The sequence below is a fragment of the Glycine soja genome, chromosome 14 (assembly GCF_004193775.1).
Source record: "Glycine soja cultivar W05 chromosome 14, ASM419377v2, whole genome shotgun sequence".
NCBI lineage: Eukaryota > Viridiplantae > Streptophyta > Magnoliopsida > Fabales > Fabaceae > Glycine > Glycine soja.
The window spans coordinates 43,663,162-43,689,772 of record NC_041015.1 but is presented as its reverse complement, the minus strand read 5'-3'; the positions used below and the strand labels follow the sequence as shown (position 1 = coordinate 43,689,772).

At 28.3% G+C, this 26,611-nt stretch overlaps 2 protein-coding genes and 1 non-coding gene across 6 annotated transcripts; 1 reads left to right on the top strand and 2 right to left on the bottom strand.

The window, feature by feature from the left end:
- Nucleotides 1-851: 851 nt before the first annotated feature.
- On the bottom strand, nt 852-2,048 carry LOC114384094 (ABSCISIC ACID-INSENSITIVE 5-like protein 3). Its single transcript, XM_028343766.1, has 3 exons — nt 1,173-2,048; nt 988-1,059; nt 852-896 (listed from the first exon to the last, which is right to left on the bottom strand). Exons 1-3 carry the CDS (start codon nt 2,046-2,048, stop codon nt 852-854), a joined length of 993 nt encoding a protein of 330 aa, XP_028199567.1.
- Nucleotides 2,049-14,164: 12,116 nt separating this feature from the next.
- On the top strand, nt 14,165-19,713 carry LOC114383265 (transcription factor TGA7-like). 4 transcript variants are annotated; one of them, XM_028342896.1, is made up of 9 exons: nt 14,165-14,253; nt 15,140-15,301; nt 15,395-15,469; nt 15,702-15,761; nt 15,832-15,909; nt 15,998-16,061; nt 17,043-17,317; nt 17,899-18,126; nt 19,291-19,713. In XM_028342896.1, exons 2-9 carry the CDS (start codon nt 15,143-15,145, stop codon nt 19,462-19,464), a joined length of 1,113 nt encoding a protein of 370 aa, XP_028198697.1. In that variant the 5' UTR covers nt 14,165-14,253; nt 15,140-15,142; the 3' UTR covers nt 19,465-19,713. The 4 variants fall into 4 exon arrangements, with proteins under 4 accessions (XP_028198697.1, XP_028198695.1, XP_028198694.1 ...); XM_028342894.1 differs by having other exon boundaries at nt 14,247-14,374; XM_028342893.1 differs by lacking the exon at nt 14,165-14,253 and adding an exon at nt 14,506-14,523.
- A 5,670-nt stretch (nt 19,714-25,383) lies between these two features.
- On the bottom strand, nt 25,384-25,455 carry TRNAW-CCA. Its single transcript has one exon. It is a non-coding gene; the product is annotated as a tRNA-Trp (tRNA).
- Between the last annotated feature and the right edge of the window lie 1,156 nt (nt 25,456-26,611).

Here is a 26,611-nt window from a genome sequence, read left to right as displayed (position 1 = left end):
AACTCTTTTGTGTAAAAAAATAATATGAATAACTAAATATTAATTACATACTCTTCCTTAAGCAAGTAATCTCAAGCCTGTTCAAGAAAGAAAAAGAGGAATGCATACCTAATTTAGTATAGAGGTGAAGGAAAGAGATCGAGAGAAAAAAAGAAAAAAAAAGTGATAGATGTCATAAATATTGTAAAGAAAATAAAGGTGAGATAAAAAAAAACGTGATATTAATAAGATGATTTGCGCTTTAGGGTTGTTGTGATAAATTGATAATCATTCCAATGAAGTTTTAATGTAGAAGTAATATATATATATATCCTTTTCAGGAGTACGTTCATGGCTTGGGATCGGTAAAACAAACATACATAGCCGTATATTTTATAAAAATTCATTCAAGAAAGACTTGTTTCTTTCTAAAAGAGATAATCAACTAGGGTTTACTATAGGATCTTACATACCAATTAACAAAGGAAAAATCTAAAATAGTCCACAACGCGTATATTTCACAAACATACTCCAACATTACTGTATTACCCCCTTATGTTTTTTTATTTATTTATTTGGCAATCTCTTTTTTGCTAAAATAGTTCACAACACATATCTTCCACATATATACCTGAATAATAAGTGTTTTTATTTCTTTTTACTCTCTTTTGTGCATCCATCTTTGGATTTTAAAAATGAAGAGACAATGTCATTCTCATTAGCATAACTATTTGTAGCACTTACAAAAAGATGTCATTTTCATCCAACTTTGGTGTGCTTGCCGTATGGTTTAATCATTTGGCATATTTCCTTGGTCACTTGCAATGACTCTAATTGTGCTCAGGTTTAACTTTGTCATCTGTTAATGAAATCTATTTGCTAACCAAATACAAAGCAATAATGCAGTCATGCAGAAACTATCATAATAATTAATAAAGATTAATTAGCACAACACAACACAACACAAATTAAATTATTTTCCCTTTGGAAATGGATTGCTGAGTGTACCTTCAGCTTTTTGAGCTGGCTATTCATTTTCTGCAAGCGACACTTCTCTTTCTCTAACCTATTAATGTGTTCCTTGAACCACATGAGATAAAGGAGAAGAATGATATAAATTTCTGTTGTAGGTGAAAATATCCTGCACTAACCGCATGCATGCTTGATGATTGATGAGTCATTGTAGTACTAACCTGCTTCTTTGCCCTTGATCTTCCGGCAGATTCGCGGTTTTTGGCCATTCTCTTCTGCCTCCTCTCAATAGTCCTTTCCAGCACCTCATCTGAATACTTGTTCTTTCCAAACACAGCACTCTTTGAATCTGAATATGCAGGTGACATTGATGAAATCCCCGCTGAATTTTCTGAGTAACCAATTTCCATTACTTGGTTCTCATAAAATAATGACTTAGGAACACTGAAATCTTGACATCCCCCAAAATTCATCTGTTGATGATGATGCTGTTGCTCCTGATGTTGGTGTATGTTAATAGCTGCAGGAATTTGCATTTGCAACCAATGTTCCTGCTGTGAATGCATCACCATTGGATCCATTCCCATCAGGGCCTGATGATGAGTATCACCACCAATAACAACATTAACATTGTGATCTTGATGATCTCCTACATTGATCACACCTGCACGAGCTAGAAAATTTTCTAGGTTTTCCCCCAAACTAGGTTGTTGCTTCAAGGGGGTGTCCATAGACCTGCTCACCTGTTCTTCGAGAACAAACTTCCTCCAAGACTCACTAATACTATCATTATTGGTTTTGTTGCTCAATGTGTCATTATTCAAACTACCATTGCTACCAAGAATAAATGAATTATTATGATCAGATGAAGGGTCTTGAAGAAGTTGTCCACTCTGATCAGCTGAGATCACATTTTTATGAAGCTCATCCAAATTCATACTATGGAGAGGCTTCCCTGTGTTTCCCAACTGATAATGGCTCTGAACCTCATCATCAAGAGTGAGGAGGCTATAATATGAGCCTTGTCTAACCATAGGTGGATACTGTAGACCCTGTGTTCTACTAGGAGAAACCATACCCACACTCCTCCTAGCCATTCTTCTGCCAGAAAGATCAAATCAAACAATATTTTCTTAAAACAAAACAAGAAGAACTTCCAAGAATATCAAGTTAAGAAAAACAATGTTTTTACCACAAAATAATAATTGATGAGGGTACATAAGTGATGATATATATTTATAGTTTTTGATTTGAGCAACTAGGGTCGGAGAAAAGAGCTGAATAGTTAGTTTTAGGAGCGAAATCTGAGCCGCCACAAAAGATAGAAAGAAAGTGAAACAAACCTCAATCGGATAGTGATCTCATCCCAACTACCACTCTGATTTACATGCTAAATTGGTGGATTTAAAGGTTAAATATAAATCTAAGATCCAACAAACTAAGGAACAATACCCCAATAATAACCTCCATTTACTCAGCACTCGCATGTATTATAGATTTCTTTTTTTTTTTTTGTCACTTCCTTTTTCTGTTGACTTTTTTTTTTTTTGAAAGGCCCCTTTTTCTGTTGACTGGAATCCATGGAGAATGAGATATGACATTTGATGACGGTTATTTAAGGAAGGTCGTGGTGGGCTTGTGTTGGCACTGCAGGTTCAGTTCCATATGTGGGCTGCCATATATGGTTGGTTCATAATTTCCAACCCAAATTAAAATCTTTCCACTAACACGTAAATTTAACCAACATGGAATGAGATCATGTAGTTTTGATTCAGTTGAAAATTGTGGGTAAATTATCATAATTTTTTTATTTCGAAGTTGGATCTTTGTTGGAAACTATGTAAGATATATTTATATCTTTTTAATTTACAAAAAATAATATCTTTTTAATTTTGGAGTTTGAATCTTTGTTGAGATTATGATTAACTGAGCCACAAGTCTTATTCTAATATCATATATTGAGCATTAAATTTTTTATTACTTCTAAATATACCTTTCTTTTTCAACTACCAACCGTGAGTTTCTCGCGATTTTTAGTCTTTGTTGGGATCTCACCCATTTTTTCACAAAAAAAAAAACTCCAATCAGGAATCACTCATCTTTTTCTTCATTTATAATTGATTTTTTTTTTTTACTTATTTGTTTCAATCTATCATTTTTAACTTTATTTCAAAATTGAATTTCAATATTGTTCTAGAAGAAATTAGCACTAATTAAAAATAACAATCTATCATAATATAAATTATTTATCATAAATCTAAAATATAATTTATATGATTAAAATATTTATTTATTATGAATTTTAATTATAATAATATAATTAATACAATAAAAAAATACTTTTGTATTATAAATTTTAGTTATATAAAATAAAAAATTTATCCTATAATAAAATAAACATTTATTTTAATAAAATAAGCAACTCTATGTTTTGTAGTGTGTTTGTTTGAACTGCTTTTGTTTTAAATAAATATATTTTTACTTATTTTAAGCTAGCGTTTTAAAAGTAAAATCTTAACAAATGTTATAAAATACTAAAAAAAACTTATTTATCCAACATATAAATAAGTTTTTCAACTAATAAAAAATTATAAATTAACTTAAATGTCTTATCCAAGATAGTTTTAGTTTATAAGTGTAAAGTTTACCCCTTTTGTCTTAAAATAACACAGACACATTTTACCCTTTTCCCGAGTTCAAAGCCACGAGAAAACGAAGAACATAGCTAGTTTTTCTTCTTCTTCTTTTTAAATACACATCAATGGATTATAAGGTGTATATAAATATGTGCAGCTCTTTGAAATAATATATACGCGCGTAAAACAGTGATAAACACAAATGAATTGATGAGCAAATCTGGATTATTAGCAACAAAACTTGTTTTTTTTTTAATATAAGCAAATCTTAACTATCTAAGCTTTATTTAATGAAATTATTTCTAAAATATCATTAATTTAACAACGTAAAAAAAAATTATGTTTGATATCAAACTCCAATGAAAGATAGTTTAAAAAAAATGTTTATTTTTTAATTAAAAATGACACAATTTAATAAAATTAACTAATTTTCTTAATGAGTGTAAAATATGTTTTTTTTTCTTATGATTGAAACCGGAGAGTATTATAAATTAAAGGATCTTGATAAACCGTATTCATAAGATATGGGTTAAGAAATTAAAAAAATATTTATTAGATTAAAATTACGCACAACATAATTTTATATATCTTAATAAAAAAATATATTTGCTTTTAAATTTTTAACTAATATCCAAGCACACTAATTATATTTTCTTAGATTAAAATCTTACCTCATTTAATCCAAACGATTAGAAACCTATAGAAATTGTTAATATTAAAGAATGAGACGGTGCAGGTAGGCCAGACGAAGAATGTGAGACGGAGTATATGCCATGTCTTAGAATCAGGAATCATGTTAAAGTTTTGACTAATTTGCACATATCGTTGGCTAGCCTTAATGTGAATATTCCGATGGTTTTTATATTAACTGTTATACCAATGTTCGGTGACATTTGAGAGCCTTGGTTAGTTGAAAAGATTTTCCATAACTATCAATTATGATTCTCAAAGTCATAAAATTTAGTAACATTTATTTTCGGAATAGTTAAAATTTCTTTTTTTAGTTATAAATTTATTTATTTTAGCATTTTTATATATGTTTTTTAATTCTTCCATTTCTTTTTAAGTGTCAGATTTTTGAAAATTTTTTGTTTTTATTTATATATCATTTACAAATTTTCAAGATTATAATTAGTTATTCGATCTCTTATCAATTCTACCCTTACTTATTTTCTAATATTTAATCATTTTAAACACGCATTTGTTGTGGAGTAAGAAGAAAAGAGTGTAAAAAAGAAAATATAATTACTATTTTATTAGAATATAAAAAATATTTTTTCTTAATTTCTACTAATGGAGTAAGAAGAAAAGAGGGTAAAAAAGAAAATATAATTACTATTTTATTAGAATATAAAAAATATTTTTTCTTAATTTCTACTAAATAACCTTAAACGACACATGAAAAGAAGCAGAGGGAGTAATAAAAGACTAGTGTGTTTCATTTCAATAGAGATTTTTCTAATATTATTTATAAATATTCGTTTAACAAAATAATTTTATTGAATATACTTTTTTAAAATTTTATTAATAAATGCTTCTAATAATTTTAATTTATTATACAATAATTTTTAGGGAAAAAAATTATGCAAGTATTTTTCAACTCTACAAATATGTTTCCTTAGACCTACATATCCCTGAATGTAATAAAAAAAAAATTATGAAGTTTCCTATAAAAAGAATTGGGTTGAATAATGATCAATTTTACTTTTAAAAAGATAGAGACTACTAAGTCATGGTGATTCAATCATTCCTTAAAACATATATACGATTCTCACAACAACCAAATAGGAAGTAGATGTAGATCTAAAATTAGTATCACTAGAAACCTATTTTTTCATAATTTGAAAAGGTCAGAGATTAATATTAAGTAGTCACAATTCAAATACGTCTAAAAAATTCATTCCAGATCTATGCATTCCCTCAAAGCATCGTGAAGGTCTTTGCCATCACGTATCTTTAACGAGCAACGGTTAGTAGTCACAATATGCTCTAAGTTGTCTTATAGATCTAGAGAGAAGACCATTTTCTCCCTAATGTCGCTTGTGAACATGTGGGATAAAAAGTAACTTTGTGTGGTAAGAATGATCAGTGTGGTTATGTGGGAAGCGGTAAATAATGAAAGAGTCATATTTTAAATTGAATTAATATTTTATGGTGACATTAACTAGTAAGTGTCCACTTTAAATTTTTATGGTTTAAAGGTATTTTTCACTATTTTTTCTAGAAGGATTAATCTTTTTCTTTTCTTTTCTTTATTTGATCAAAATTGAGAATAATCAACTACAAAACAATATAGGTTTCCTCTTGATCTCTCAAGTATTTGTTTATTTTTTCACCTCACTATTCACTTCCTCGCTAAATATATAGAGCCGAATAAAAGTCTTATGAAGGCAAACAACAAGTCGTTGATTTTTTTGACAATTTCAAGGCAATAATGACCACATTAATAGTAGCAAGTCCAATCTAATTGATGTCATAAACTTCATCCCCTGCTCCGACACACACAGGTCTAATGCTTCTAACTCAAGGACCACATCTATTACTTTGAGGACAAAATAATGGAATTGGAATAGGGAATTGCTAGAATTCGGTCATGCTTCCACAATTTTTCATCACCCCAACTTTTATATGAGTGAAATTTAATTCACTCGTTTCGTCATGGATTAGATGATAACAAATATTGCATAGATGAAGGCCATGTTAGTTGAGATTGGTACGACCAAACCCTCAAGCCCAATGTATGTAAGACATCAAGAAATAAAATTTCCATGCCTTCATATTCTAGTTCAAGTTCTTTTACATTTCGTTTAGGTATCTATGTTTCAATTGATGATGCTATGTTGTGTACAGCGTGACTGCCTTCAAAACTTCCAAAGAGCTCACAACACTAATTGAGATTTTGTCCACCTTGGACAATGACACTAGAATTTATAAGCAACTCCTAAGGAAAAAATGTGCGACTAAAGAGATAGTAAGTTTTCTTTAATAGGAGGAGGAAATGACAATTAAAGGAGTGAAAAAAGTAAATAATTTTCAATCGTATAAAAATTGATTCAATAAGGAAGTATAAATATGGAGGAGAGACTAAATGTGTATACTAATCTATACCTAAATATCAAGAAATAATCTTTTCTATAATTGCTAATTTTAAAAACTGAAAAAAAAATATATTCTAATTTCACCATATCCTAATATAAAATGTACAAAATCTAATCACATTTGATTTTTATAAATTAAATATTATTTATTTGTTATGAGTCTCTTTTAAAAGAAATTTAAGAAATCTTTTCATTTGATAAATGTAATTTTTTATATTTCAATCCTTGTTTACCATGGATGATTCAATTTTCATGAAACTTAAGTTATGTTTCGACAAGACATTTTAATTAGTTTTTAAATTTTTTCAATTGAAAAGTTTATTTAAGTGTTTGGAAAACAAGTTGTTTTTTTAGTAATTTCTTAGTAATTTTTAGGTTTTTTGAAAAGTAATTTTTAAAAAAAACTAGATTCTAACGTTTTATATTTTCTTCAATTTTTAATCTCAATATATTTATTTAATTTCCTAATTATTCTTTTTAAATTTTCTATTATTTTATATTTTTCAATTACTTCAAACACTTATAATTTAATAAACTAGTTATTCAACTTCCAACTTCCAACTTTTAACTACCAGTTAATTTTTCAGCTTCAGGTAGTTTTGTTAAAAATAATCTTAATTACAATGAATTTGGGCTTTCAAAAAATGCAAATCCCCTAAAGCTTCAAGGATCGAGAAGATTTTATTTTAATATTTTTAGACAAGCTCTTTAAGATAACTTAGCGAGGGTGTTTTATGAATCAATTGTTGTGATCGATTAACTTCATTGATGATTATTTCAGGTTCAATCTTACTTTTTTATTGAAAGGTTCTTGGTAAATTTTTCTCCAATAGTCATTCTGAAAGTGTATGTAACCTTTTTGGAAATCATGTATTTTTTTTTTTTACTTTTTAATCTGTGGATTAACAAAGCTTTGAGAGGAGTAAAGGTCGAATATTCTAATGGAAAGAAAATTGTATAATACAAGGTCAATGGAGTAACAAATGAGATTTTGTCGATTTGGACAAATGACAACATAATTCATAAGTAACCCCAAAAGGAAAATATGTGCCACTAAAGATAAAGCAAATCTTCTTTGGTAGGAGAAGAAATTGGCAATTAAGGGTGCAAAGAAAGTAAATATTTTATGCTGATATAAAATTGATGTAATAAATATAAATAGAGATGAGAGATTAATTATGTACATTAATCTATGCCTAAATATCAGGAAATAATCTTTTATATAAATGTTAATTTTAAAAATTAAAAAAAATAGATTATAATTTCATCATATCCTAATAATAAATTTACAAAATCTAATCAAAAGGAATTAAAGAAGTCCTTCCAAATGAGGAATGTAAAAATTTATATTCTAACCTTTGTTTATAAGTGATGATTCACTTTTTATAGGAGTTAATTACAATGAACTTGTTCTTTCCAAAATGCAAATGCCCTAAGGCTTGAAGGATCAAAAGGATTCTGTTTTAGTAGTGTGGATAAGTTCTATAAGATGACCCACTTCATTGCTTAGCAATGATGTTTTATGAGCCAATTGTTGTGGTTGACTTCATTGGTAGCCATTTTGGGTTCAATCTACTTTTTTATTGGATGGTTCTTGGTAAAAAAATTCTCAATAGTCATTCTGAAAGTGTATGTAACTGTTTTTTTTCTTTTGGAAATCGTGTCTTTCTACTTTTTAGTCTGCAGCTTAACAAAACTTTGAGAGGAGTCAACATTGAATATTCTAAGGGAAAGAGTATTATACAAATACAAGGTCAACGGAGTAATAAGTGAGATTTTGTCTAATTTGGACTAATGACAATATAATTTATAAGCAGCCCCAAAAGGAAAAATGTGTGACCAAAGAGAAAATAAATCTTTAGTAGGAGAAGAAATTGGAAATGAAGGGTGCCAAGAAAGTAAATATTTTTCACCGATATAAAATTGATGCAATGAGGAAGTATAAATAAGAATGTGAGATTCATTTTGCGCACTAATCTATGCCTAAATATCATGAAATAATTTTTCCTATAAATGCTAATTCTAGGAAGTGGAAAGAAAGAAATAAAATAGATTCTAATTACATCATATACAAATATTAAATGTATCAAATCTAATCACATTATTATGTTGATTTTCATAGATTAAATCTTATGATTTTGATTATTTTCTTTAATTGTCCACAATGAGTATAGAAATGATGGGTAAGAAAAATATCAAGACAATGGAGAGAAATAATAAGAGTCCACTACCTTCAAAACTTACAACATCAATTGATGAGAATTTGTCGGTTTGGACAATGACAACAGAATATATAAGCAACTACAATGAAACAAATGTGTGACTAAAGAGAAATATTGAATCTTCTTTACTAAGAGAAAGAATTGGCATTTAAGGATTTAGAAATGCAAGAAAAGTAAATATATTTTTCACTAATATAAAATTGATGCAACGAAGAAATATAAATAAAAATGGATGTTTAATTTTGCATACTAATTTATTCTTATCAGGAAATAATTTTTCCTATGAATGCTAACACTATAAAATGAAAGAAAGAATAAAATAGATTCTAATTACATCACATCTTAATATTAAATGCACAAAATCTAATAACATAATTGTGATTGACTTCTATAGATTAAATCTTATGAAAGAGACATTAACAAAGGAAAAATCAAGAATACACCATAAAGTGTTCTAGACCATCATATCATAAGGAAATTGAGCTAGAAAGAAAAGTGAAGAGAAAAACATTACAAGATACCGCATTATAGATCTAAATAAAAGAGTATTATACAATACAAGTTCAATGGAGTAACAAGTGAGATTTTGTCTACTTTGGACTAATGACAATAGAATTTATAAGCAGCTCCAAAAGGAAAAATGTGTGACCAAAGAGAAAATAAATCTTTAGTAGGAGAAGAAATTGGAAATGAAGGGTGAGAAGAAAGTAAATATTTTTCACTGATATAAAATTGATGCAACGAGGAAGTATAAATAAGAATGTGAGATTAGTTGGTGTTCTGATATATGAAACCCAGCAATCCCTCCTAAGATGTCTTTCATTTTGTGGCTTGCTAAAAGGAATCGGCTGCTTACTCTTGACAAAGTTGCTTTTTTGAACAAGGGTTCCCTCTTCCCTTTATGTTCAAATGAGTCTGAGTCAAATGCTCATTTGTTCTTTTCTTGCAGGAAATCTCTCCAAGTTTGGGCTCACATTCGTGATTTGGCTCATTTTCGCAGGCGTTTCACTTCTTTACAGCGCATTACTGACTCTTTAATTAGGGGCAGATCCACATCAGGTGTTCAAGGAAAATTACGTTGTCTGGCTATAGCGATTACAGCCTACTGCATTTGGTTGTCTATGAACAAACTGATTTTTGAAGATTATCAATTTTCTATAATAAAGGTTGTTAGCAAAATTAAGTTTATTATGTATAGACAAACGCTATTTGTTTTAGCATTCTAAGGGACAAACATTATCTATCATGAATATATACAAAACACCTTTTTGTATTCTAAATTCATATGTACTTATGTAGTTAAAATAATAGATTAAGGATTCTATAGTCATTATTTGTTACAAGTTCTAAAATATAACTATGATGAATATTTTTAATAAAAAAAGAAGTACAACAAACTTTGTCATATACGTACGTACACACAGGAGTTAGTCATTTTGCTTTGAGAAATTATTTGCATTTTAAATTTATATACCTCTTCTTATAATATACAGTAGAGACATATAAAAAGAGAAGAAATAAAAATACGTTATTAAATGAATAAAAAGGGATAAAATAATAAAATTTTATCTTAAATTAAAAAAATTAAAAATAAAATCTAATAAATGTTCAAAGATAAAAAAATGAATAAATATAAAAAATTAAAATTTAAAATCTAACGTATTAAAAAATGTCATAAACTACTAAAAAAATCTTTATCAAACAAGTTTAATTTTAAGTTAATAAAAAAATTAAAAACTAACACTAACAAATAGGAGAAAAGAAAATGGAAAACAGATATCTAAGATAAGGATACTGAATGTTTACTGTATGTTTTAAAGGAATATTAGGAAGTAAAGCAAATGATTTGGTAATTCTAAAAAAAAGATGTTGTAGATCTAACGTATGTTATTATCTCCTTCATAAGGAGGAATCAAATTAGGAGGGAAAAAATGTAAATTTGTTTTTTTATTGTTCTACTTTATTAAAAAAATATGCTAATAAAATAATATAGTAATAGGCTTAAATTTATTTCAGTTAATTTTAACTTTTTAATCAATAAAAAATATTTTATATAATTATTTATTTATTTATTCGAAAAAAATTAAGATAATATTTTCACTTCTTTCCTTCTTATTTTTTATATTTAAATAACACTTTTTTGACTTTTTATTTTTATTTTTTATTTCTATTCTTTTTGTTTTTAATTTTTAATTTTATTTCTAATCCAAACAGAGCATTTAAATTTGTGCTGTAAATAAATAAAGTATAAACTATATTTTAAATTTAAACAGACTTTTTTACCATATAAAATATAAAAATGGAAGAAATAAAAGTATATAAAATGAGATAAATAATGAAAATAGAGAGAGAGAGAGAGAGAGAGAGAGAAAACGTAAATTATAAAAAAAAACTTAAAAATGTATGAATAATATAAATCTTGTTTTATCCCCAACCCAAAGAATTATTTAGTAGTAACAAAGTTACTGTAATCCACATGCCACAAATAAGAAGCCAGATCACCTTCTTATAGTGGAGAAATTCTTGTAGGTGGGGTATGCAAAAAAAAGCTTAGCAATAGCATTAATTAGCAAATGACCGGGTATCATGCGGCACCACTAGGCAAAGTAGTTATGTCTTAATTTACTTTTAACTTTTTCTTTTTTTATCTTTAAAGCAAATTTGACGTAATCCGACCTTCCATGTCCTAGCTGGTTCATATAATAAAATATTAATTATAAGTACCATTTAGGGTTTGCCTTGGAAGTTTACAGAAACAAGACTAGCTTGATCAAATATGGACACCTTAAGATATATGAATCAATTACGTACCAACTTTTTTTCCCTACAAAATTTCAAGGAAAACTTGTTTAATAAGATAAGGTATGTCTATGGTTTAAAATATATAAGAAACGTAAGGTGGAGGACTGGCCGACTGGAACATCATTTATAAAAGGTTTATTTGGAACAAAAATGTTATAATATACTCCTAGTAAAAATTTAAATCTAATTGCATCGTTGGAAGCATGGAGGATAATTTATATATTAAGAGTAGTGGTTACCTAAAAAAATGTTTTAATTAATATTTCCAAGTGTATGGGTGAGGGTAAGAATTAAAATTTATGAGAGTGGATGAAAGGTTATTAATATATGATCAAATATTTTTACATTTTTGTAAAATAAGAGTATATTACAAATAAGGTTTTATAACAATAAGATTTTGCATAGTTAGTAAATGACTAGATTCACATGAATTTAATTCTTGACTTCAATGATACATTTTAGTTATGTTTGATAAATAATTTCAGTTAATTTTTAGTCTTTTTAAAAAAAACTATTTAAAAACTAGAAGCTATAACTTAACATTTTAAAAAATGTTACTTCAGTTTCAAAAAAACACTATAAACTATTTTAAAAACTTATTTATCAAATGTTGTTTTAAAATTTAGATTTACATGTCAAAAATGAGATGAGTATATAACATTTTTATGCTTGTTTCAAGTTTTGTAAAACAATTTCCATGTAAAAATTGTTTTCGGGTACATGTTTAGAGCATGATCCTCAATAATTCATTCTCATTAAGCAAGAATGATATATAATTTATTCCCATGAGAATGATTGAATAAGATTGGGTAGTGAGTGGTTAATTAAAAACATTAGTGAAAGAAAAAATAATATTTTTTTCTGGGACTATCCTTGTTTTATAATCTCACAATATTGGAAATAAGTTTTTACATGATACGATAAATCAAACATGGATTTTCAAAAATATCATTTCTGAGTATCATATTCCTATAGAATATAATATCATTTTACTATACAGAAACGACTTTATTTGTAGCTAGGTGGAAAAATAAAATAAGGACTACATTGATTGATAGCTACGATTAAGATTCAGGATCACAACCTTCAAAACTTTGGTTCTTTGCTTCGATTGCCTATGCAGGACTTGGTGGCAGCGGATTAAAGGATTGTCTGGTACAGATATTTAAATTCACATGAAATGCAGATGAGATACGAGCTAGCTTGATGTCACGATTGAAGGCTAAGGGAAATTATTGGTTAAGTTGAGTTCACTGTAACGCCTTTTTGTGATGAAAAAAGAGGTAGAAAAAGAATGAAATAAAGGAGCAACCTGTTTACTTTAAGTAAATCTCTTATCTTCTTTACAAAAAGCATTTTCGGATGTCGTTTGTGAAGCACAATATATACCTTTTCCATGTGAGGTGGAAAGGGACAACTTGGGGCGAATCTACGGGTTGATTATATTATTTTGGAATGGGTATGATCAACAAGACAATTAATTCTACTTTGATTTTATTATCAAAGTTGAGGTGTAAGGTGCATTGGTATCACTTTAGTTAAACAAATTAATTAGCTACTTTCATAACCTAACATGATAAGGTCCTCAATAATATTTCATCATATATATATATATATATATATATATATGATTCATTGTTTGGATTCTCTATACTTGTATATGTAAGAAGAACGATTCAATTTCTATTTTTGGTGATTTACTTCCTAGTGAGTACCATTCTTAGTGGTGGCGGATTCAATTTAATTACTATTTATTAATTATAAATGGTATATTCTCAATAAATTAATGTTTATATAAATGGTAATTTATAATTATTTTTTTAATATTAAAAATAAAGTGTGTCAAATTATAATATGACTCTATTCAACAAGATATTTTAATTAACTTTTAAGTTTTTTATTAACTAAAAAGTTTGTTTGATTGTTTAGTAAATAATTTTTTTTAATAATTTTTAATGCTTTATAAAACAGTAACTTCTAACTTTTAACTTTTTATATTTTTTTATTTTTAATATATTTATCCAATTTAGTAATTATTATTTTTAAATAAATTATAATATTAAATGAGAGAAGAGATCCAACTACATAAGTTAAGTTTATGAGTTTGAGTCCTATATAGTAAGATATAATGCAAGGACAGATTCGTCCTTGAATTAAAATGAGTTAATTTTATGAAGTGAGATACTTTACCTCTGATTGGTATAGAGAAAAAAAAAATTGAGGAAGATAAAATTTTAAAAATTGAATGGACAAAAAAATAAAAGAAAAAGATTCTAAAAGCTATTTTTCTTTTCATTTTCTCTTCAATGAAATAAAAAATAATAATATTTTGTTATCTGTATTTTTTTTTTCTTTTTTTTTTCTTCTCATCCTAATATACTATTAATTTAATTTGATTCTGAGTAGGACCTTAATGCTGTATGCTTCAGAAAATCAATTATTTATAGTACAAAAAGCTTGAAAGTAGAAGTAATATCTTCACAACTCATGTTAGTCAAAGTGTCAAGGATCACTATCAACTGAATAAGAAAAGCTGTGAACTTGGTAGCTTCCTCTCTGTTTTTTCCCTTTGGATTTTTAATGCACCGCTGAGTTTTCCTAGACCCTAGTGTTTCTCTCAGAGTGGAAACATAACAACTTTACATTAATAAGTTGACACATCAAAGTAAAGTTTCTTAAACCCTGTAGAGAAAATACAATTGTGTTATTATACTCAGAAAATAATACTTCGTTTATTTTAGAATTAAATTTTCATATGTTTTCTTCAGTTAGTGCTTTGCTTTTCATAGTTTGTTGGCATACAGGAAAACAATGGTAGTGTGTATATATAAAATTTCTGGGGGATTCATTTCATTTGGGTCTGTCTTGGACTAATAGTAATATTAGCTGTGTATGTATTGGCCAGGTTCAGTTCCCATTTCAACTTACCTAACTTGAAAGTTGTCGTTTATATTGGATTCTGTGTTACAATTATAGGATAGAACTACTGATACAATTATTCAATAAGTCCTCTCTTTTCGTTTTTGCAATTGATTTTTCGGATAGGGTTGCGTGAGGAGTAATCAAGCTTCTGAGTTAATGGAGTGATACTAAATCAGCTCCTTCCTTTTGATTGAAGTTCGTTTATCATGTTAAATTTTTCTTATAAGTAGCATGCATCAAACATGGTTTATTTTCATTAGTATTTAAATAGTTATATCCTTTGGACAATCCTTGAAATAACAGAACATAAACCATGTGAAAACTTCTCAATCTTGCTGTTTCTGAGGTTGAGGTTTCATTCAATTTCCAGCAAACCCAGATTACAGTTTTCCAATCAATTGCCAGTTATATTAAACGAGACCAAGTCTAAAATTTCCCATTTTACCTTGCCTACATTGCATTGAATCTCCAATTTGAGATATGAATTTCCTTTTTGCATGATTTATAGTATATGAACTCTTCATCAACTCAACTAGTCCTCACGAAAAGGATGGGTATATATGATCCATTCCATCAAGTGAACATGTGGGGGGACAGCTTTAAAATTGATGGAAGCTTGAACTCAATTGCTCCCCAAATGTTGATGATTAAGCCTAGCATGCGGAACAAGGTAAGAATGTAGGAATTTCCCTTTTGTTAGTGAGTTGGCATTGTTTTATGGGAAAACTTGTTAATAACAGTCTTTTGAATTTTATTTGTCCAGTCTGAATGTACTCCTCACGAATCAAGGGAACCTTCTGGAGATGATCAAGAGATTAACGACAAAGCTGATACTAAGGTGATGAAATTTCATCACTATATATTTCTTTTAAGTATTTCCTGATCATCTTTCCCATGCTTCATTTTAATCATTGTAAATAACTTGGAAGGGAACATGTTGATTTCCTTCACATATTTATATTTTATACCTTAATAAGAAATTGAAATTAATGCTTTGGAGATCTGATATCAAACATTAATGCTTTTTATTTGAGTCTCTAACGTTGTAGTTAATGAATATTTGTTTGTAGGCACTAAGACGTCAAGCTCAAAATCGTGAGGCTGCTCGGAAATGTCGGCTGCGGAAGAAGGTTGTAAAAACTGAATTTATAGGAAGGTGGCCGGTGTTTATAATCTGATTCTTACTTATGTAATTCATAGGCTTATGTTCAACAATTAGAAACAAGCCGTGTGAAGCTCATGCAATTGGAGTTGGAGATTGAGAAAGCAAGAAAGCAGGTGATCCTAACTGAAAATCATCATCCTTATTTATGCCTTTTATTTTAGTGTATTGTGTTTAAGCACATACTAAAATGTCTACTTGCAGGGTATGTACATACGCCGTGCACTAGATGTCAGTTATATGGGATCATCCGCAACAGTTAACCCAGGTTTGTAATTCATAATTTCAGTTTTAAGCTTCCTCAAAATGTTCTTCTTTTCCTAGTTATTTGTGTACTACTTTTTTCTTGTGTTTTTAGATGCAGTTGCAGTTTGTTTTATATTTATGTTCATGTTTAAGCTACTGTATTAGACTCAAATTTATACCTCCATTGTATCATGTAATGATACTTTTATCAGGTATTTATGCGATTATTCTTAGTATGCCTCTGCATCAAATACAGATTTGCTTCAAGTCAATGCAATTTTTACCATGACACAGAACAACATCCGGCAGTCAATGAACATTTTTGTCTATTTTAATTCAAGTTAAGATTACTTGAGTAAAGTTTTCAACCACTGGTGGAAGAAGTTTACAGCTATAACTTTTTTTTTTTTTCTGAACCACATGTTGAGGGAAGATCTCTAAAGATTTTGGTAGAAGGGTGTGAGCTGATCTTGCCCCATGTTTGTGTATGCCTCATCCATTGCCTCAATTATGGCCCTTCCCTCTTATGGGATTATTCTTAGTCTTGAATTTCACATTTTCTTTTCCAAATAAGTTCTCAATATCCTTTTTTCAGAAGTCAAATTGGTGGCATGTGCACAAAGCTAAAGCTAAAGTATGAATATATCGCCCTTAGGATGTATTCCTTGATTTGGTGTCCATGTAACAGATTGTTAGCAGCTTCATTTCTTAAACTGCTTAGTAGACACTTCTAGTATCCGAAATTAGCATATTGCAATTAATATTCTGTTTCTATCAACATTTCTTCTAAGTGATCCAAGTATGAGAAAATCAAGCATTTCATGTGGAGCTGCAAGTTGCTTCCATGATATGAATATTCTAATGTTAACACTTAACAGACCTCTTTTAATAGAATTATCAAATGTCATTTATTTTGTGATTACAGAACTATTAGTTTTGTCAGTGTATGAAGCATTAAGCTTATAGCATGTGGCATTATTTAATATGGTCCATCTTTGTGAAGCAAGGATAACTCTGTTTGAACTTGAATATGGACAATGGATTGAAGAGCAAGATAGACTGAATCAAGAACTGAGAAATGCATTGCAAACTCAAGCATCTGAAATGCAGCTTCATCTACTTGTTGAGAGTTGCTTGAGTCACTACTCAAATCTTTTCAGGATGAAAGCAGAAGCTGCAAAGGCTGATGTCTTCTATTTAATCTCTGGTGCATGGAAAGCATCAGTGGAACGCCTTTTTCTTTGGATTGGAGGATCCCGTCCATCTCAGCTTCTAAATGTACATCCACATACTACTATTTGATTCTAACAATTTTTTTTCTGTTCATTGATTGTGTAAAATGGGAGCTCCATATTATATTTCTTATTTTCTCATGTTGCAAAACCAATTATATTGAAGAAAAACAATTGTTTGTTAAATTCTTGATTACCCTTTAGTATTCCTGAAGATTTAGAAATAATAGAAAAATAAGTATCTACTCATAATTGAGTGGTATATCTACCAAGTGGAAGTGTGAGGATTGAATTGAAGTCTCAGTTTGAACTTTTGAAGATTTCAGTCATATTAGAGTGCTTAGGAAGCCAAAAAAGAATATCAGATTCTATGCATAACTAAAGTTATTGGATACTTTTGATATGATGCATCTAGTTGCTTTTGCGAAAATATCTTTTCTATCTTATGTTCTGGACTATAAATAAACATCTTTTCTGCTGGATATGTTACTATTTCTGAATTTTCATAATACATTCATGTTTCTTGTTACAAAATATTGTACAAACCTCAAAATGATAAAAACAAAAGCCGTATCCCGTATGTGAACCTCAACAACCGTGTAAAAATTACTTGACCTTTTCTTTCAGATCATTGCACCACAACTTGAGCCTTTGACTGATCAACAAATTGTGAGCATTAGCAACCTCCGGCTTTCATCTCAGCAAGCTGAAGATGCACTTTCACTAGGATTGGGCAAACTCCAGCAGAGTCTGGTCCACAACATACCATCAGATCCATTGGTTGTAGGACACTACGGGTTTGAGATGGCTGCTGCCATGGACAAAGGTGAAGCACTAGAAGGTTTTGTAAACCAGGTAATATAAGATCAAATTTTGGACCTGTTTGGACTTTGGAGTTTGTTGTTACTCGGTCATATTATGGGAAAGTTGGGACATTCTATGTAGTCTACTGTCCATTGCCTTTTGAAAATTGCAAGTATGGTTTTAAAAAACAGTCCGCAACCACGATTTTGGTCGTTGCCTCAAAGTTTTTGACTAATCTCAACCGCAATTGTAGTCACATTTGCCACATTTATCAGCAATTTTGTCAATGTCAAGAATTGCGATGAAAATGTGACTGCAATTTAAAATCTTGATTGCATGAGAATCGGATAGTGGAAATCTATTAGGCTTAGTTACACTTTTGATATTCTTATTTTTGTCATTTATCGAATTTGGTTCCTTCATTTTTTTTTCACTATTTTAATTGTGTGATTTTGGTTTAGATTTAAATATATTTTTAGTTCATGTTAGCGTTTTTTTTTTTAGTCCTTTTAAGTTCATTTTTTTTAAATATAGTTCATGTAAATTTACACTTTTTTAATTTTAATCCCTGAATGATATTTGCTCATTTTTAATCCTGTTAATTTTAGTCCTTATAAATACAAATTTGTGGGACTATGAAAGAAAAAATTAGAATTTTAAAGAAACTAAAATTAAAAAAAACACAAACTTACAAGGACTAAAAAAAACAAAAAAATTTATAAGGACCAAAATTGAAAAAGCTCCAACTTATAAGAACTAAAATTAAAAAAAAAAAAAACTTATAAGGACCAAAAATAAAAAATATTAACTTACATAAACTAAAGATATATTTAAACTTTTGATTTATCTATTAACTTGACCATCCAATACTTAATGGAAATGCTCACAAAAATGTTGATGTGAATGTGCTAACATGAATGTGCAAAATAGAGTGTCAGGTTAATATTTTTATAAAAGATCTTGCAAACCAATATTCTTAAAGCGTTGGTTAAAGAACTAAAAGGAGAATCTATTTATTATGAAAATGATAGAAAACATAAAAAAAGTATGATTACGTGATTTTGCAAATTCTAATAAGAAAAAATATCCTTAGTTTCTTAACCAATATTCTAAAGATATTGGTTAGCATTTCTCATTACCTTTTATAAATATTAAATGTTAAAGTTAATGGATAGACCAAAATTACATAACTTGAATTTATTTTGTTCTTCACAGGCAGATCACCTTAGGCAACAAACTCTGATTCACATGTCTCGGATCCTGACGACTGGGCAAGCTGCTAAAGGCTTGCTGGCTATGGGAGAATACTTTCATCGTCTTCGCACTCTTAGTTCTTTATGGACTGCTCGTTCATGTGATCCTTCCTTTCCGACTCAACTCTCAAACTGAGATCTATTTCTTTAAACCTCAACTGTAATGTGGTTTGCACAACAGGTGCTCAAATCTACAGAGATCTCTGTTTTGTTTAATATGTTAATGTATATGCTAGTAATTAATTGTGCCTAGTTAGTACCATGAAGGCTGAAGCAAAGTTTATATGATTTGTTGATCTAGAGAACAAATGAACCACTCTGTACATAAATATTGTATCATCTTCCACATGGAATCATGAAAAAGGATTTAGGCCGACCTTAGATAAATTTCTCTGCATATACTTGCAAAAAAAATGTTTTTGATCTCTTCAAAATTTTCCAAATTTGGTTTAGCCTTCCAATTTTTGTTGTCTTCCTCTAATTTAGAAATACTTCACTTTGGTTACCATTAATATTTGATGGAAATTATAAACCTCCCCAAAATATACTTTAAGGACTACAGTGAAGTATTTTTAAATTAGATGAACAAAAATAAGACGATAAAATAAAAAGTAACTAAAATGAATGATTTATTTTCAAAATTGAAGATTAATAGAGGTATTTTAAAATTTTAGAAAATAAAATATCCAACTCATACATTTCAAGCAATATGTAGAGATTCCTCGTTGATGCTTCTTTGGAAGTTCACTTTTTTTTTTTTTTACTGCTGGAAGTTCACCTATATTCCTTGGTTTAACATTTCACCATACATATCCCCTTTAATGAATCATATTAGTATTTTTATTTTTATTTATTTAATTTTTGTGGAAAAAACAAACAGTGATATTAGCTAGACTTAAATCCATCAAATCCATGAGGACCAAAAGTATGATCCAGATCGGGGAGAGCAAGAGATCAATAGAGACGAGTTTATCTTTATTCTTATCTAAATCCAAATTTAGACCGGATCATTTATCTAAATCCAAAGTCGAAATGATCAAGATCTGAAATATTTGGAACAAAATCGGATCGACTCATCTTTCTTACATAATATTATCAATTTTAATATCATATATTTAAATCATAAAATACAAGAAGTATAAAACTAAAATCAAGATATATTTTATAATATTTTTTAAAATAGTTAATATAATTATAAATTTAACATCATGTTATTCAAAATAGTATCTACTATCAAAATGCATTATTATTAATTTATAATTGTTTAAGAAAACTTAGACTTAAATATGTTTTTGATTATGGTAAATTAAATTTTTTTTATTTTTGTTCCTGAAAGTTTATTTTTCTAATATTAGTCATGTAAGTTGATGTTTTTTCAATTTTGGTCCTAGTAAATTTTTATTCATTTTAGTCCTTGTAAGTTTTTTTTTTAATTTTAGTCTCTTTAAGAGTCTAATTTTTTAATTTATAATATTCAAAAGTTTGCACTTATAGGAACCAAAATTGGGATGCAAATTTACAGGACTAGAAATGAGCAAAATATCTTATAGGGATTACAATTGTAAAATCATAAACTTATAGAGACTAAAATTAGAAAAATGAACTTACAACAACCAAAATTGAAAAATCGCAAACTTACGAGACTAAAATTAAAAATAAATGAACTTATAGGGACCTAAAATAAAAGAAAGTGCTAACTTACATAGACCAAAAATATATTTAAGCCAAAAACTTATATATTTTGAAACAATATAGCACACAAAATCAAGTTGGAACAACCCTAAGCATAATCTGAATCTGTCCTCAAAATACATCGGATCTAATTTTAAAACCCAAACTTGTCTAAAGCAACATCAGGCTAGGTTGGGTTGGTGGGATGGATTGGGTCATGCTCACCGCATGATCCAAAGGTGTTATCCCATATGTTATCATAATCCTAACATGACGAAATGATGAGACAATTGTTAAACATAACTCCCTTAATTAAAATGTACATCCTTTTTTTTATTTTTTTTGTTATTAAATTTACTTAAATAACTCTACCCCTTACTGTAAAATATATACATATACTGATCTAAACATGCAAATAAATTTAAATAGCATATTTAGATCAAACAGCGAAAATTAAAAAGAATTACGAGCATACCTCCAGTCATTGCAAATTGAACGGGAAGCGGCGCACACACGAACCTGAAAGACAATTTTGTTCTTCCAGACCCTTACTCACTCTGAATAGATGGTGTATTTTTCTGAATAGAGAAGTGAGTTTGGTGATACAAAACTGAGAGCACCCTATCCTATTTATAGAGTCTGTCCATCACAGAGCTCTCAACTTGTTATCAGAACGTGAGATAGAAAGTTATCAGACGTGAGATAAGAAGTTATCAGTACGTGAGATAAATGATGGGTACGTGATTTGTTACTGAAGGTGGTTGCAAATATATTGCAAAGATATGGGTTGAATGTAGATGAAAAATGGACCAGATTCAAAATAACTAATTTTTTCAAAAATAATAAAATTAATTAATTAAAAGAACGTGGAAGTGAACGTGCGCTTCCAACACTTACCTCCCTCAGTCTCTTGAGGGGAAAAAGGTGTTCAAAACACAGCGGAATAAAAGGGACCTATTTTGCATCTAAAATTATATTTAAATGGACGACATATTAAATGTGTACCTGTTAATGAGCTCTTGAACCATATAAAATTTTCTATTGAGACTAATCTCTATTCACCAACAACAATTTTGAATGAAAAGAGAAGTTATCACTGGTATGTTCAACGTGCAACATAGGGCTGTATTTATAGCACACCAAAGATAACAAATTTGTGATAAAATCGAAACAACTATCTTATCTTTTAAGCCATTTTAAAATATTGTTTCTTCATTTGATCACATTAAATTTTCTAATTTAATTGATCATCAAATATTAAAATAATTTCCTTAACAAAGATTAGAACACTCATTTGTGTGTGACCTCGTAGGTTCAATACTAAGTCAATAATATATTAATCAAATTAATATATTAATCAAGATAGGTATTTAAAAACACTCCTTAACGTCCGGATAACATGAAGTAACGTTTTACTTTCATAGAGTATGACATTAATGTCAAACTCTCTCTACTTAACTTATAATGACTTAAGAAACTCATTTCTATTTTCCTGGCCATGATATAATTTTATTCATAGAGCTCAAACTCATTACCAAGAGTTGATGGATTCCTTCTTGATTAATCATTAATTTTACAGGTATTTAATCATATCCAATATTCATTCAACAAGTGCTCTAAAGCATTAGGTGTTCGAAATTAAAACATAACAAATAACCTGTTAATTACTATGACAATCTCAGGTCAAAAAAACTATTAAACCTCTTTTTGAGAATTTTCTATTGACAGTTTATGGTAAATTTAACCATCAAAAAGTTTCAATCGAGTCATTTTAATGATCAAGATTTACATGTGACTCATCTATATATGTAAATTAATAAATGAGATCTATTAATATTTATCCAATAAATACTATCACATATATATTAATCTATCCGGATTGTTGATGTCCTATTTACAATAATCTTATGATAAAGAACAATTTAGATTAAAATTATAAAGAAGTTGTTTTTCATTATCATAATCTCTATCATGATGAAGAACATTAATTACAACAAGTAAATATTATATTCTTAAATTATATTTAACACTATCATTGATTTATACTTAAAATACAACAAGTAAATATCACATCCATAAAAATACTATCACAAATTTATTGTAGCGCGCATCACTAATCATGTATATCAATTAACCAATAATGCCAACACTATCACAAATTTATTTTAGCATCACTAATCATGTATATCAATTAACCAATAATGCCAAAAAAAAATTTGAAAATCCAATGCAATAATCCATAACTAAAGAAGTTTACGGCATCTTTATGAATATTTTCTTGTTACAGTAGTTCCCATAAAAGTGTAAAGGTACAATTGTGTTTATCCACAGTAATGAGTTTTCTTTCGAAAATCTTGAATAAAAAACTACTTTCTCCAATATATAGCAATATATAATCACATTTAACATAAACAGAAGCAGTGTATAAACCCCAACATGATGCCAAAAAAACACTCAAATTCAAACCAAATATCCAATATGACAATATTTGAATTTACTAACGATTAATATGTGTTGTTCCAAAAAAAAAAAATAGGATTCATATAAACAAAGCAATTAAGGTATATATAATAAGAATCAAATAACTTTAAATCTCAATAATCTAATAATAATGGTGACTCTGATACCACTTGTTGGGATTTTAAAGGATCCTTATAAAATATCAATATAACCACCAAGAATACATTACACGTTAAATTATCAAGAAGATTTTTAAGAGAATATTTGGATCCATAATGATTGATGAAACAAACGCATCCAAAACCTGAATCCGTAGGTAATTTCTGATTTATGCACTCTTCCTTTGGGTCAGTTATGGAGTGTTGTAGAGACAACGGATAATCGGCTAACAATATAGCCGGTGATTTCATGATTCTTTCTCAATCAGAATCTCTTTATTTCTCAATAGGACCTTGTTAACTCTCTTCACATGGGAAGAAAAGAAACTATATGTGACGACTCGATATAGTGGAGACCATATCGTTTTTATAGCGTGTTAACTTAACAAGGTTCTCCTCATCCCCTAATGCACTGACATCTGCTCATTTAAGTCTATATCATTTGATTTAGTTATCTAATGGACTCACTTAATTTGATCACATAGAATAAAACTCACTAATAATAATAAAGAATAATCAATATAATTGTCTTATAATATTAGTTCACATTAATTATTGGAATACAAAATTCAAGCAAACAAATTTCTCATTTTAATCAAGGACTTATCAAATTAACAATTTAATAAAATAATAAATATGATAATAAAATAAAGAATAATTCTTTACTAAAACTAATAACACGATAAATTAGATCGTAGGCATACATATTTATCCCAAAAATCTCTCTGATATTGATCTTAGCGAGAAGGCCAACAAAGGTATCCTCGATCCCTCTCATCTAAATGTTAGAAACAATTCCTTCAAGGTTTTTTTTTTCCTCAGGTCTCTCGCAATCATACTCCGAAAATTCCATTGTTCCTCCTCTTAAGAAAACAAAAATGTCATTGATAATAAAAGAAAAGAAAGATTTTCATTGTAGTTTGTTTCTGGTTCACACGTTGCCTCATTTGAAGATGATGGATGTCTCATCCAATTGGTTGGTAATTGAATTGCAAGAAAATGTGACACATTGGCATTATGAAGCCTAAGTAAGCGGGAGCTTATTTAACCCATTTTGGTAGGGGATGTGTTACGCTGGCTGGTATTTTATTTACATCACACTGACATGGGAATAATTTACTGTGGCAATCTCAAAGCATGGCACTAACTTGTACTGGTTGGACCGCTAATGGACAGTTTTTATCTGTCAGGCCAATTTGGGTAGTCCTCTTTTAGGAGCTGCAATTATATCGGCGTAGGGTGTTATTTCTTTGTCAAGTAAGGGTAGGAATAATCTCTTTCTTGTAGGCTTGTAAAAAACAGTTTGTACTCTTTCTTGTCTTGAATTGAGAAAATATTGGAGGAGATTGGAACGGATGCATCTCTTGTGAAGTATGCTGAATTCTGTGTTCTTGTTCTCTTGTGAAGAGGATTAATATAATTTTTTGTGAGAGAAGTGTAAGAGGAAAAAATGGGAAGGAACTGTTCTAATATTTGGATGAGAGGGAGGTAAGGAATGAAGTTGTTTAAGTAAAAATAATATAAAAAAGGAGATACATTTAATTAATTAAGGGGGTATATTTCTCATTTAACAATGGCCAAGGACTGAACCCAATTGACCCACAAAAGTGTCCTTTTGAGTTTTTGGTCAATCCCCACAAAAAAGTCCTTAGCTTAATGCTATTCCAAAAACCAAAAATGTAGTGCAACACTGAAACTTTTATCCGAAAAAGGCAAAGGCCCATCATAGAAAATTCGGAAACCAAAAAGCAGACGGATAGGGGGATTGAACCCGACGTGAATCGAACACGCAACCTTCTGATCTGGAGTCAGACGCGCTACCATTGCGCCACGGATCCGCTTGTTTACATTTTTATTTCTAAACCTTTATATATAATATAAATCTCGAAACAAGTTAGTTTCCTTTCTATATATCTCGGCTGTTTTACAAAAGGAATAAAATTTTACCTAATTTTTAATGGAAGAATCTTTTAAAAAATTATTCAAAAAAGAATAAATTCTAACCGGTGTTAGGACTTTTAAGTTAGAATTCATAACATTTGTTACGATTTTTTATTTTTTTTTAACTGAAGTCATAAAATTATTTATGACTTTAATTAAAACTTTTTTTATGACTTTAAAATCATAAAGAATTTTTTTTTTTTTGGTTTTACGACTTTAAAGTAAAATCTTTTTTTATTTTTTGTAAGGTTTATAACTTTGAAGTGGTATTTTTTTAATTTTTAAGTTTTTTTTAAATTTACAATTTTTATACACTTTTTTATTTTTTTTAAAAAATAATTAAAATATTATTTAAATTTATAATAAATAATATTAACTTGACTTATTTATTAGTATATTTTTTATGATTTTATTTGATATGTTGTTATTTATTTTAATGTTTTATTATTTAAAACATGTTATATATTTTTAATATTATTTCATTTAAATATTTTTTATTTAAAGTTTAGATAATCTATTAATTAAAATACATAAAAAAATTAAAAGATGATATTAAAAATTTGAAAGTCTTTAATTTAAAAACTGATTATATTTAAACATAAATTACATATTTATTAAATAAAAATTGATTATGTTAGTGATCATCAAGATAATACTGTGGTTCAAATTAACATATATGTAATTTTTATTTAAATATAATCAAATTTTAAATTAAAGTCTTTCAAATTTTTAATATCTCTTTTTACTTTTTTATATGTATTTTTATTAATAGATTATTTAAACTTTAAATAAAAAATATTTAAATAAAACAATATTAAAATTATATAACATATTTAAAATAATAAAACATTAAAATAAATTAATAACATATCAAATAAAATCATAAAAAATATACTAATAAATAAGTCAAGTTAATATTATTTATTATATATTTAAATATTTATTAAAAAAGAAATAAAAATAGCGTAAAACATTGTAAATTTAAAAAAAAAACTTAAGAAATTAAAAAAAAATAAAGAACAACTTCAAAGTTGTAAACCTTAAAAAAATTAA